At 54.5% G+C, this 12,136-nt stretch overlaps 4 protein-coding genes across 4 annotated transcripts; 2 read left to right on the top strand and 2 right to left on the bottom strand.

Annotated features, from left to right (window-relative positions):
* The first annotated feature begins 162 nt into the window (after positions 1 to 162).
* PSV08DRAFT_358388 (uncharacterized protein) lies at positions 163 to 1,438 on the top strand. The gene is made up of 2 exons (XM_066092957.1): positions 163 to 253; positions 319 to 1,438. The coding sequence occupies exons 1-2, from the start codon at positions 217 to 219 to the stop codon at positions 1,113 to 1,115; spliced, it is 834 nt and encodes a 277-aa protein (XP_065950040.1). The 5' UTR covers positions 163 to 216; the 3' UTR covers positions 1,116 to 1,438.
* A 340-nt stretch (positions 1,439 to 1,778) lies between these two features.
* Positions 1,779 to 6,867, bottom strand: PSV08DRAFT_214478 (uncharacterized protein; the record flags this gene model as incomplete). Its single annotated transcript, XM_014219935.2, has 5 exons — positions 6,794 to 6,867; positions 6,540 to 6,729; positions 5,625 to 6,359; positions 5,303 to 5,572; positions 1,779 to 3,586 (listed from the first exon to the last, which is right to left on the bottom strand). The coding sequence occupies exons 1-5, from the start codon at positions 6,821 to 6,823 to the stop codon at positions 1,779 to 1,781; spliced, it is 3,033 nt and encodes a 1,010-aa protein (XP_014075410.1). The 5' UTR covers positions 6,824 to 6,867.
* Positions 6,868 to 7,001: 134 nt separating this feature from the next.
* PSV08DRAFT_214475 (mitochondrial 37S ribosomal protein uS9m) lies at positions 7,002 to 8,344 on the top strand. Its single transcript, XM_014219934.1, has 2 exons — positions 7,002 to 7,966; positions 8,174 to 8,344. Exons 1-2 carry the CDS (start codon positions 7,066 to 7,068, stop codon positions 8,263 to 8,265), a joined length of 993 nt encoding a protein of 330 aa, XP_014075409.1. The 5' UTR covers positions 7,002 to 7,065; the 3' UTR covers positions 8,266 to 8,344.
* A 1,685-nt stretch (positions 8,345 to 10,029) lies between these two features.
* On the bottom strand, positions 10,030 to 10,716 carry PSV08DRAFT_376808 (uncharacterized protein; the record flags this gene model as incomplete). Its single annotated transcript, XM_014219933.2, has 1 exon — positions 10,030 to 10,716. One exon carries the CDS (start codon positions 10,714 to 10,716, stop codon positions 10,030 to 10,032), a length of 687 nt encoding a protein of 228 aa, XP_014075408.2.
* Positions 10,717 to 12,136: the final 1,420 nt, after the last annotated feature.

Genomic DNA, 12,136 nt, shown 5'->3' with positions numbered 1-12,136 from the left:
CTTGATTCGCTTCCACTCATGTCACTTTTGTCTGTTTCGGGTCTGCTGCGACGGTTTGGGCGGACTTGGCCTGCATCGCCGATAGTTGCTGCACCATCAGCTCAGCTGTAAGCGTTGGGGTGGGTGAATAATAAGTAGCCCATGTTTCCTTCTATCGGCCGCGTAAGACTATTTGGTCATATTCATGCTACTCAGTTCAACGTGGCGCCTCCCATCATGACTTTCTCAACAAGAACCCTTCTACTTGGCTTAGGTGCGTGTGTGTGTAGTAGGGTAGATCGATCTTCAATCCCTGGGCTGATTTTTTGATACTACTAGCAATAGCCACCACCATCGTGTCCGCCCAGTTCGGACCTGGCCCTGGCGATAGATGGAGCCCTGGATCGAGTGATCAATGGACCTCTGGCTCATATGGAAGCGGGGGTGATGCCGCCAACAGCGACTACGCCACACAATATAGCAGTGATGGTGCAAATGGCGGTTTCGCAGACGCGGATTCAGAATCGCGTCGCAAGATCATCGCAGCACATGGTGTCCTCGCCGCCCTCGCCTTCGTCCTCTTCTTCCCCCTCGGCTCGATCCTCATCCGCCTAGGCTCTTTCCGTGGCCTCTGGCTCGTACATGGCCTGTTCCAACTCTTCGCCTATACCGTCTACCTCGCTGCCTTTGGCATCGGTGTATGGATGATCAATGACATGCCTGTGAGCCTATTGAGCAACTACCATCCCATCATCGGCATCATCGTCTTCGTCATGCTCTTCTTTCAGCCCATCCTCGGCTTCATACACCACCTCCAGTACAAAAAGTACACTCGACGAACACTATGGTCCCATTGCCATCTGTGGCTAGGACGCATCCTCATCACCCTTGGCATGATTAATGGAGGACTTGGTCTCTTGCTTGCCTCTGGTGCACCTGCATTCACGGGTATTGCTGCTAGTCGTGGCCAGATGATTGTGTACGGTGTTGCCGCAGGCATCATGTGGGTGCTGTGGGTTGTCTCGTCTGTGTATGGGGAGAGGAGGAGTGCGTTGTCGAGAAAAGCGGCGCTGAACAAAGAGGTCGGAATTGTGGAGCATCCTAGACATGTTCCTCACAAGGGAGCTTATGCCTGAGTTGATTGAGATACTCAGTTGTGCTGTCTTTTTTTTCTCCTTACGACAGCGAAAGATATCACATTGATGTCTAGTGTTTTTTTTTACGATTACGACTCATTACGTATACTTGCGTCGTAGCTTTGCATGCAGTAACGATTGTTTGGTTGATTTCCAGTTTTATTTTTAACAAACAGTCTTTGCTCTACTCTGCTAAACATGATGCATTTCAATTCTCGTTCATCCCTCAAAAAAAAAACAATACAATTATGACCTCTAAGCGCAAAGAACAATAGATGGAATCACAGAAAATGACATCAACAATATGACATTCGTAACCACCATGACAGCCAATTTCACAGACTCGAAATCTTTTCCCATCCCTCATGGCACAAACGTATCTACAGTACATAACCCACCGGCCAAACCAATGCGAAACCCAAGTTCAAGAAAAAGAAAGGGGGGGGGGGGGGGGGGGGGGAGGTCATCAGTCTCGAATGCAAATTGAACAAAAAGAAAAACTTCCTACACGATGAAGCCAAATCTCAAACCACCACCCATCCATCTATGCAACTCTCACTCCAACCATGCATTTCACCCAAAAAAAAGAAATACAACCTATGCTGCACCATTTATCCCACGTTTTACCTTCCCCACCCATCTACCTACCCAACCGCCCAACTCTCAAAACCAATAACTCTCCCCCGACCGACTAACTTCAAACAAACACCCCAAGCCCTTGCCGTGCTCCTGCAACGCCACCTCTCCCTGCCTCAACTCGCTCAGAATCTGGTCGTCGACGAGCGGCCCATCTGCAAACGTATCTTTGACGTGTATAATGACGACCTTGAGGCCCTTGAGCGGCGAGTCAAACGCCGCGGAGAGCATGGCGCGGCTGTGTTCGACAGAGACGCTCGAAAGGTTGAGAGCAGCGGGGGCAGAAGGGTGTGAGGAGGCGTGAGGACCGGCAGTAGTAGCATTGGCTTCGTTACTGCTATTGCCGCCGTTGGGGTCCGGTGCAAAGGCTGCAGGATTCGGGGTGTGTGTCCCGGTATCGCCTCTTGAGGCGGGGAAGTCTGATAGCGCTTCGTCGTCTGTCTGCGGGTTGGTTGCTGAGATGGGGGAATCGATGCCTTTGCCGACGCCCATGTAGTTGATTCTGGGTTTGCGTGCGTCTGGGGATGCGAGGCTGTCGAGCTGCAAGGGACCGCTGGCTCGTTTTCGCTTCTTCTTCATGCGGAGCTCTTCTTTGCCTCTTTCGTGCGCCCTCTTCTTCTCTCGTACCATCTCGGCGAGCACACTGAGCTCTTCTAGTAAATGGCGAGGTGCCAGATGCCCGAAGAGGACTGCGTCGCCTCGTGCGTTGGTATATGACACTTCGATGAAAATTCCCTTCAGGATGCCTGCGGCTATCTTGGGAGCGGCTTCGCTCCATATTTGAGCGTTACGTGGGGTGAGAGACAAAGAGTCTGGCTCTACATCGCCAAAGATGAGAATCTCGCGTTTGGGCGTTGTAAGTGTAGATTCTGCACGGATGAAGTAGGCCGTTGAATCAATGACACATTCGTCTCTCATTGACTGCTGTGTTTGCGCGACCGTCATGCCACTGGCTCGTCGGTTCAGTTCGGTACCTCCGTTAAGACTTGGTGTGCCTGGAGCACTGTGTATTGCACCAGTTATACTCATAGAACGGCCGTCATGCCCATCTACTTGCTGAGTACCTGGTGTCTCCAGGAGGTTGATACTTGAACCGCGATGCACGTGGCCCGATCCTTGCATGCAATGTCCATGGCTTACTTTGAACCCTTTGACACCAAGACCATCACAGACTTCAATATAGCCTCTTGAGCTTCCTTCGCCTAGTGCGATGTTTCCACCCTCGGCAAGCCTTTGGAACGTAACAAGGCCGACCCCGCCATCTTCGTCTGTGAGATTAGGCCAAATGATGTTATTGAAGACATGGGTTTTGATAGCATTGACTGTAAAGGGCAATGCAGCTAAACGCTTTGGTCGCGACGTATTATGGAAAGCTGCTGTGTTGATGACAAAGCCGGAGAGATGGTCTAAATGTGGATGCGTAATGAGGTATGTTGATACATGCTCTCTCATAATGTGCAGCGCATTCGCCCTGGCACTCTGGCAGGGAAATGGCAGTCCAGCAAAAGCACCTTCTTCTAGCGTCGTGATAGTAACCGGCATCTCACTCTCGGACATGGGCGTTTGGACGTCGGATTCATCGTCCGAAGGCGTAACATGGGTCGTGCCCGGAGATGGAGAATCGGTTTGGTCAATAGTCGCGGCACCATTACTGTTTCGAGAATTTTGCAGAGGCGGGCCTGGGTCAGAGACAAGCGGAAAGTCTTTTGTTAGAATGTTGGTGATGGATGCAAGATGAGACCCTGCATCTACGGCAATGACGGAGTTCTTCGCCCAGTTTGTAGCTGTTGAACGTACAAGGAAGCCGGTGACATTGTCTTCGCTTGGCCCACCGCCTGAACCCTGTTGATGTTAGTCTTGATCTGGACGAAACGCTCCTATGGTGACTGCTGTCTCTTCGTGAACCCGAACCCCAAATCAGAAGCACGGTGCGGATACACCAGGAACCACGGATATTTCCTGAACTGACTCACCAAACAGATTACCTGAATCGCAGGTTCATTCGAGTGTCCGGAAGACCTCCGAACCACCCTTCCATCATCTTCTCTCATACCCACAGTGATGACGCGTCTCTCGCAACCTTTCTTCCGTCCTCTTTCTCAGTAAAAAGATTGTGCCGTCTAGATTTCGTAGCTCTTACACGGCTGTTAATCCTAAACCTCGGCTTCAAGCTGCCCACACGGTCGACCTTCCTCTTAATGCTCTAGCTCCGATAGGTGAACGGTAGCGTTTCAACCAAGAAACAAGGTGACAGTCGAAGATTTGGTTGGAGTCGCTTCAGATTCCCGTGACGTGTTTTCGATAAGTTGTTGGTGGGTCTGTCTGTGCTTGCAGATGCAAATGATTACGCTTTTTCTCTCTCTCTTCTCGTTGCGATTATGGGCGACTTATTAAGGCGCAACGGCAATCCTTGAAGCCCGGACTCTGGGTCCTGATCGCGGCGCTTTATCGCACAATTCTGTGACAATTGTTCCACTGCGTGGATGACCGGCCGCACAAATCACTAGTAGCTGATGCAGGGAGGGGAAGTCTGACAAGAGCTCTTACACAGCCTATCTTCCCAGCAGCCGGATTGCACCTTTACCCTTGTCCCTGTAGTTTTAGTAGCTGCTGTCAAACACACCCAGCTCTTTTCCCAAGGGGGGATCCTGCGAGTAAAAAGAATGAACAAGTCGAAGAAGGGCTGGCCGGGTGAAGATTGCCAGCTCAAGCGCAACAGGGAGTGGGGATGACAGAAACCACAAGAGTCTTGGGATGCCCTGCGATGTGGTTTGGTGATCACCGACCAAGCCGTGTTTATCGCCGCGAAAAGGACCGCAGGTGCTATAGAGGACTAGGGTAACGACAACGCGTCGCTCTCAAGATTAGCCGTCGTGTAAGTATGTCGATAGCGCGAGATGTGTGCGCAGCGATTGTCGGCAGTACAAAGTAGGTGTCATGGTCCTCGGACTTGAAAGCGGACTCGAAGGCACAAAGACATGCATGTGTCTATGCGCCTGCGCCGTTCTTTCCAGCCTTCCTATGGCGGTTGGCCCGGGTTATTCGCTCCTTGTTCGCCCTCAACCAATCGCTCGCGGTCCCAAGCCAAGCCACAGAAGCTGGCCCCGCCCTTGTCGAGCCCAGATCTGGGGATGTGAACGCCCGAAGAGATCTAGGCGTGGTGACGGAATGTAAGTAAGATACATATCATGTTTAGCGATTGTCGTCTCGATGCAAGGTGAGACATGTCAAGGAATTTAAGTGGGGAATGCCCCAGGTCCAGCCAGCATGTCATCAGCAACAATGACTAGGGGAACCACTTTCACAATGCACATCACGTGATGAGTGACCAGTGTTTGTGTTGGGTATCATGAACTTTCTTTGTGCAGCATTTTTTTCAGCCTCTTCCGGGCCGTGGCAGTAGTGCTGATCTACCAAGGGCTGCCCAGCGTGATCTCATGAATCCTCATCCGTCATCCCATCTATACCCATGCCAGGTTCGTAAATCATCCGCATCATAAATCAAAGCAAAACCTCACAAAGAGAGCGAAGCATCTACTTGAAGACCTTACCGTCGGCCCACTCCATGGTCTTGCCGTTGACGGTGATGGGCTTGTCCCATGCCCACTGGTCATTGACGAACTCACGGTCTTCCTCCTTGGTGGGGTCGAGCTTGGTGAACTCGTAGCTCTCGAAGTCGGGAGCGACATCGAAAGCGGGGAGAGCCTCCTGTCCGCGGACAAGGAAGGCTCCTGTGACAACGGAGTCGTTGGACTGGCCGTATACAGAGCAAGCTCCGAAGAGGTACTTGCGGCTGGCCTCAAGGCGAGCGAAGAAACCACCTGTGCAGCGTTAGCATTGGTGCAAAGATGAAAATAGACGGATGCAACTTACCAATCAAGTTGGAGGTCATGAAGGTGAGGGTCAACTCATCGTTGTACTTGTAGTCAACCTTGTACAGGGAGTACTCCTCAAAGTTGGCGTTCTCCCAGAACCAGGGAAGGGCAACCTCACGCGTCTCCTCGTTGGAATACTTGCGCTTCCAGTCATCAAGGACGAAGGTGGCCCTTGGCAGAGCCTCGAGAGGGTGCTTGGCCTTGGGCTTAGGGGCCTCCTCCTCCTCCTCAGGCTCTTCAGCCTTGGGCTTGGCGGCGGCCTTGGGCTGCTCCTTCTTCTTCTCGCCACCCTCCTTCTTGGGCGCGACGTTCTTCAGAGCCTCGGTGATGAACTCGAGCTTGGGGGCAACAGCTGAGTAGCTGGCCTGGTTGTAGACGGTCTCGTACCAACGGGTGACGTTGGGGTTGGAGTCACGCCACTGCTTGTCGAAGAAGTACTGGAAGCCACGGGCCATGATGCTGGTGGTAAAGATATCGGCAAGAGTCAGACGCTCACCGACAAGGTAGGTGTGTGTAAGAAGGTGCTCCTCGATGACGTGGATGGCCCTGAGGGCGGCCTTCTGGGAGTCCTCGACGTTCTTCTTGTTGTAAGGGTCGCGGCCGAGGATGGGGCGGAACCAGCCGCCGAGAGGAGGGAGGACCTCAGAGTTGGCAAAGGACATCCATCGTAGGATGGTGGCGTAGTCCTGCTTGGTCTTACCAAGAAGGCTGGTCTTCTCGTTCTGCGAAGCAACTGCGGGACGTCAGCTCTGAGTCACCACCAAGACAAGAAGCAGTCAAATAGAAACAGAGTTGCAAGCGTAAATCAGAATAGTAAAGTTCTCAACAATAGTTTTCAGACAGGGATAACTGAATGATAAACATTCCACATCATGTTGTGCAGATAGGGGCAGACAAGCGGGGTAGCACTTACGGTAGACAGCGATGGCAATGCACTCGCTGAGGACAAAGCCGTCAGCGCCCTCGAAGGTGGGAACCTTGCCGAGCTTGTTGATCTTCAGGTAGTCGGCAGAGACACCCTTTGCAGGCTCGGTGTCGACAAACTCAATGTCGAGGCCATTCTCCTTCGCGACGGCCAGGAGAGAGGTCGTGCGTGGGTTGCCCTGTCAAAGTCGTGTTAGCACTTGTTGCGACGCATTCTGGTGCCGCAGCTGATAAAACACGTACCGAGTAGCTGTAGAGCTTTCCGAAAGACATGATTGCAGACTTGACCGTGGTTGAGCAAAACAATCAGTGTGAAGAAGCGGATGTGGAAGAAAAAAAAAGGCTGGTTGAAATGAGCGCGGGGCTATGGCCCTCGCAGAAATCTGTGTCTGTGCACAGACGGTAATTTTAGTTCGCCCGTCTTGGCATTTTTGCATGTGGTTCGGTCGACGTTCAACCCACTGGCAGTTTTTTGACGAGACTACCGCGGTGCGTGCGTATACGCCAGATACGCAATGGCAGGCAGAGAGCTTTCACGGAGCATGTGGAGGGCATTCGACGCCCTTGGAAGCCGTCCGCTACCCCAATGCCAGCGGGCGATTCGACCAGCTCAACGGAGCCTCCACCCTCAGATACGGCGATGCATCTCGACAACAGCTGCAAGGCACGCAGAGGTTACAGAAGACGAGGTACGGGAACCATTCAAGGCAGCGCCTGAATTCGACTTCGATGGAATCAAGGGCAGCGGTGAAGAAGGAGAAAAGAAAAATATATTACGAACGCTGCGTGTTGTGCCTGCATCGCCATCTTACTTCAGCGCGAAGCCCACATTCACCGACGACTTTCTCTCGCTATCTGCTCTTCTCCGCAAGGTCGCCACTCTCCCTACTATACCACCTGCAGAGGCCCCAAAGGTGGCGTGGAAGACAATTGAGCAATATCGCATCATGACCAACGAGCCAGTAAAAACGGCGCGATATCACCGGATGCTGCAGATTCTGAGGAGGTTGAACTGCATTCACCCCTCGCTCATGCCGGAGGAGGTTTTGCAAGCTATGCAGCGGTACAAAAAGCCAGTCCAGCCTGGAGACATCAAGCCGAAGCCTGGTGTCATTGACGAGCTTGGACGTGCCAAAGGCGTCGGGCGGAGGAAGACATCATCTGCGGTTGCATGGCTTGTGGAGGGTGAAGGTGAGGTACTGGTCAATGGCAAATCCCTCTCTCAATTCTTTGGACGGCTACACCATCGAGAGAGCGCGGTGTGGGCGCTCAAGGCTACCCAGCGCCTGGACAAGTACAACGTATTTGCACTAGTACAAGGTGGCGGTCTGACTGGCCAGGCGGAGGCAATGACTCTGGCAGTAGCAAAATCATTGTTGGTCCATGAGCCCGCATTAAAGCCAGCACTTCGGAGAGGTGAGTTGTTCTTTCTTTTCTTGGGCAAAACCCAAGTGTCTTCCATGGCGACAATGCTTTTCCAGTGGCTCTACGGATATGGCCAATGCAGACACCGTGCCTGGCGCACGGTTGCGGTTATGCCCTACAGTCTCGAAAGAAGCCCCTGAACACGTCCAATCTGTTTTCTATGCGCTTTCCAAACATGACGGCTGATTGCTTTTCTAGCTGGTACCATAACGCGCGACCCAAGGAAGGTGGAGAGGAAGAAGCCGGGTCATGTCAAAGCACGCAAGATGCCTACCTGGGTCAAGCGATAAAGAATATATTTCATACACACCGTCTATGTGTCACTGAGTGCGGACTTGGTAGCATTGTCGAATATATCAGTCTCGAGCACAGCCACGTGTGATGACCGCACTTTTCAAATATATGGATAGCGGCGATTCCCAAGAGTTACGTGTATCCTTTACTACTGTGCGCATTGACGCTACTGCCTGTCGAGTGCGCTGGGCTCAAAGAAAAAAAATATAATGGCTTCAACGGCGTCGCGGACAAGTTGGACTAGTACGTCTGGAGATGTAACGAATAGGGCATAAGCAGGCGCTTTGTGGCTAATGCGCCGTTTATCTTGTCACGGTACACCTGCCGGGTCATGGCTCCTTTCCCGCTCAGTAAACTTTTTTGAGTGTTAGGGCTGTAACGCTTTGGGGTTTGACGTGTGGTTAATCCCGAACTTAATGCCTTGTTTTACTTACAGACCGAGTATCAGCTTGTGCAGGCATGTGGGATCAACCCTGTCAACGTGGTAGTGGCTGCACGTTATTGGCTTGTCGGACCGTCCCTGACAGTCTTTGACAACCGTCTCTTCAGTAATAATCCTGGTGTGGAACTACATTGTCGCATAAGCAGCTTGACTACGTTACTGTAAGCACACGGCTTTGTTGACGACATGGCCGGCGTCAACGTCGGGCTCGCTTGGCCGAGACATTGATCGACTTTGAAAAAATAAAATGAAGGATTGGCCAAAAAGAGAGCAACCTATGAGGGCGACGCAGATGAGCAGGGCACTTTTGGCGATAGGGCACTTGTATTGCCGGTGGTATTTTTGACCAGCGCAACGGTGCAGTGTTTTGGTAAGTTGATGCGAGATGGCGACGTTCCTGACTCGTCTGTTTTGAACTCAGCTGCAAGGCGACCAATTGGACAGTGTCTCAAACGGTGGTACCAAGCATGCACTTGCATCGACATCTCGGTTGGTCCGGAACGTATGTACTTACGTACGTCCTTGTAGCGCGGAAGATGGGTAGTGGGAAAGTGCTGATAGCGGATAGAAAGATATGCATTCCGAGGTGAACACTGGGATGTAGAAGGGGGTGGGGAACAGGCTGGTGGTTGGCGGCGGGGGCTTCCTGGTCAGCGGTTTGGCCGCCGCTAGAGGAGGGTATGGAAGAGAGAAAAAAAAGGGCTATGTACCTGGGTATGTAAGCAGAGGTAACGGCGGTCCTGTTAATTGCGCATTGACTTGGACGAGGTAGGAGGTAGCGGTGACATGAATCAGGCGGCGGAAGGGGGCGGGGGTGCTGTATTTGGAAGGCGGCAAAAGGTTCTCGAAGCATGTTCAAGGCCTGTGGTGCTTTGCCATGTTAGGACGAGCACTGGTGTGGGCTGAGGCGGCAGCTGGGGCCACTTGATGATCGCCAGCCGTACCGAAATGACGCACTCGCATGGCCTGTGAGGACAGGCAAGGCGGTCAATTGGACCACTTTGGTTTCGGTAGGCGACACCGGAGCTGCAGAGGCATGGTGTGCACTGCAGGCTTACTTGCCAGTACTTGGTTGCAAGGCCGGCGGCGGCTGGCGGGGCTCACGTGGAAGGAGATGGATGGTACTAGAGAATGTCCCGTGACCTGGCCGGCGCCGTGCACAGAGGCGTGTGGCGCGACAAGCGGTGGATTGCTGGTGTCATTTGCAGGGCGAGGCGGGCTTTTTTAGCTCCAAATAAACGGTGCAGCTTATTATTAGGGCTAATGTGGGCAGCTCTGCCGGGCTGGGAACACGACGGAGAGTTCGCGGCAGCAGCCACTAAGGTAAGTCGGCAGCAGAGTCCGAAATGGCGCTAGGCCGGCTCGGGGCCAGGCCCAGGCGTTGGAGGTTAAGATTTGAGGAGGAGGATGGCGCGTACATGGGCGGCGCAGGAGGGAGGGGGGCGTGGCAGCGACAGGAGAGGGTGCAGAGGGAGAGGGAGAGGGAGAGGGAGAGGGAGAGGGAGAGGGAGAGGGAGAGGGAGAGGGAGAGGGAGAGGGAGAGGGAGAGGGAGAGGGAGAGGGAGAGGGAGAGGGAGAGGGAGAGGGAGAGGGAGAGGGAGAGGGAGAGGGAGAGGGAGAGGGAGAGGGAGAGGGAGAGGGAGAGGGAGAGGGAGAGGGAGAGGGAGAGGGAGAGGGAGAGGGAGAGGGAGAGGGAGCGGGAGCAGCAGCAGCAGGAGGAACATGTTTCAACGGGGCGCAGTGGTTGGCGAGGGCAGGATCGACGAGTGAGGACGGGGCCTGGGACTGGGACGAGGAGCATCACAAGACAGGATCGACCACAGGCGAGCGCATCCCTGCGCCTCGGCGGGAACTTGCAGCATGGCAGAGATGAGAGGTTGGCGGATCGAGAGTCGAGTCCGAGATGGCCCCTAAACCTTTTGTCACCCTCACCCTCACCCTCACCCTCATGCGCCCGCGCCCGCGCTCGAGCAGTCCAGCACACATGGCCTGCTGCTGCTGCCATGACGACATGCTTGAGGCCGGCAGAGTTCGACGTTTGTTTGATGATTTGGCAGCAGTAGGCGGCATTGGTCGCGCTGCAGCAGGCGAGCGCTCCATGGCCGCATGCTCCATGCTCTCTTATGGGCGTATGAAACAAGAGCGCGACGGGGCTCGGAAAAGCGCTGTTGAAGGTTAGCGGTCGCTCTCCACGGCGCGCGCTGCGGGCAAATGCTGCGCGGGCAAATACTGAGCGGCGCGTTGTCACTGTTGCGCGCCAAGCCCAGCCTGGTGAAGGGGACAAGCTGCTCGACATGCAGGCCTGCGACATTTGGCCGCCGTGGGCCCGCCCGACGGGCTCTGCTGCTCCTCTGGCTCGCCATGTAGCCGACGAGGGCGCAGCAGCAGGCCACGGGACAGGACAGGACAGGACAGGACTGCTGCTGCTGCTGCTGCTCGAGGCCCTGGGCTCGTGCAGACGTCGTCCGGCGGTGCAGCGCAGCCAGAAACACGACAATGCCCTGCAGCATGGCTGCACAGGCGCCTGCAGATCCACCATGGCCGATCCGTAACTATGGCGGGCAGGGTATTTGCAGCCCCACCCTGACCAGATCGGAAATCGGATACTTCGCATGGTCGCTGACACTGCCAGCCCACCGCCCACACATGTCTGCTACTCGTCAGCACGCCCTCGCCCTCGTCCGGCCTGCAGCAGCCACACCCATTGCCCAGGCACCCACCATTGTTTTGCCCTCTAGTTTCAACACCCTGGCAGACCCCATCTCCAGCCTGCCCCGGCGTGGCTTGGGCAACTCTTCCTTTTGGCCCTCACCCGCCCTAATGCCCTCCCAATCTAGCCCTAGTCCTCTGGCACCATCCCAATCCCCTCCCGTCAATCTCCCTCCCCCAGCCAGGTCGACAACTCTTTGTGTGTGTGCGTGTGTGTGCGTGTGCTACAGCCAGAGACTAGCATCGCCGACCAAAACAACACTCCCACTCCCAACTCCCACCCCCCCTCCCCACCCACTACTACGCCCTCGCAAGGACCTCTCTTCCGGCAGCCACTCTACGGCTCCCGTGAACCTGCCTCAAGCTTCTGCCCGTCGTCGTGACGCTCCACGCCCGCACGGGCGCCAGTGATCCTCGACTCTCTTTTCTAATAAAGCCCGTCCGGTCGGTCTCTGCCCGCACCGTCCTGGTGCTCCTCTCGACTGTAAACTGGCCGTCTGTCGCACTTCAGTCTGGCCCCGGACCGACGGCTTCGTTCGTCTCTCTGCATGTACTCCTTCTTGCCCAGTGCGCGCCCTCCAAGACACTATCCACGCTGAACAACGTCAGTGTGCGTTTAGGCCGTTAAGCTACCGCAACGCAGACGTTTAATTGTTTGAGACGATCTCCTTGGACCCGCCGCTGCGAAGTCCGACTCGTTGGAACACTCATCGCAT

This window comes from Bipolaris maydis (genome assembly GCF_028858645.1).
Source record: "Bipolaris maydis strain C4 unplaced genomic scaffold PSV08scaffold_1, whole genome shotgun sequence".
Taxonomy (NCBI): domain Eukaryota; kingdom Fungi; phylum Ascomycota; class Dothideomycetes; order Pleosporales; family Pleosporaceae; genus Bipolaris; species Bipolaris maydis.
This window is presented reverse-complemented; position numbering and strand designations above follow the sequence as displayed.

Excerpts from the sequence above, each read along its gene's own strand:
- PSV08DRAFT_358388 (XM_066092957.1), top strand. The coding sequence starts at position 217 with ATGACTTTCTCAACAAGAACCCTTCTACTTGGCTTAG. Across the intron at positions 254-318 it reads AACCCTTCTACTTGGCTTAG|CAATAGCCACCACCATCGTG; the intron begins GTGCGTGTGTGT and ends TGATACTACTAG.
- PSV08DRAFT_214475 (XM_014219934.1), top strand. The coding sequence starts at position 7,066 with ATGGCAGGCAGAGAGCTTTCACGGAGCATGTGGAGGGCATTCGACGCC. Across the intron at positions 7,967-8,173 it reads AAAGCCAGCACTTCGGAGAG|CTGGTACCATAACGCGCGAC; the intron begins GTGAGTTGTTCT and ends TTGCTTTTCTAG.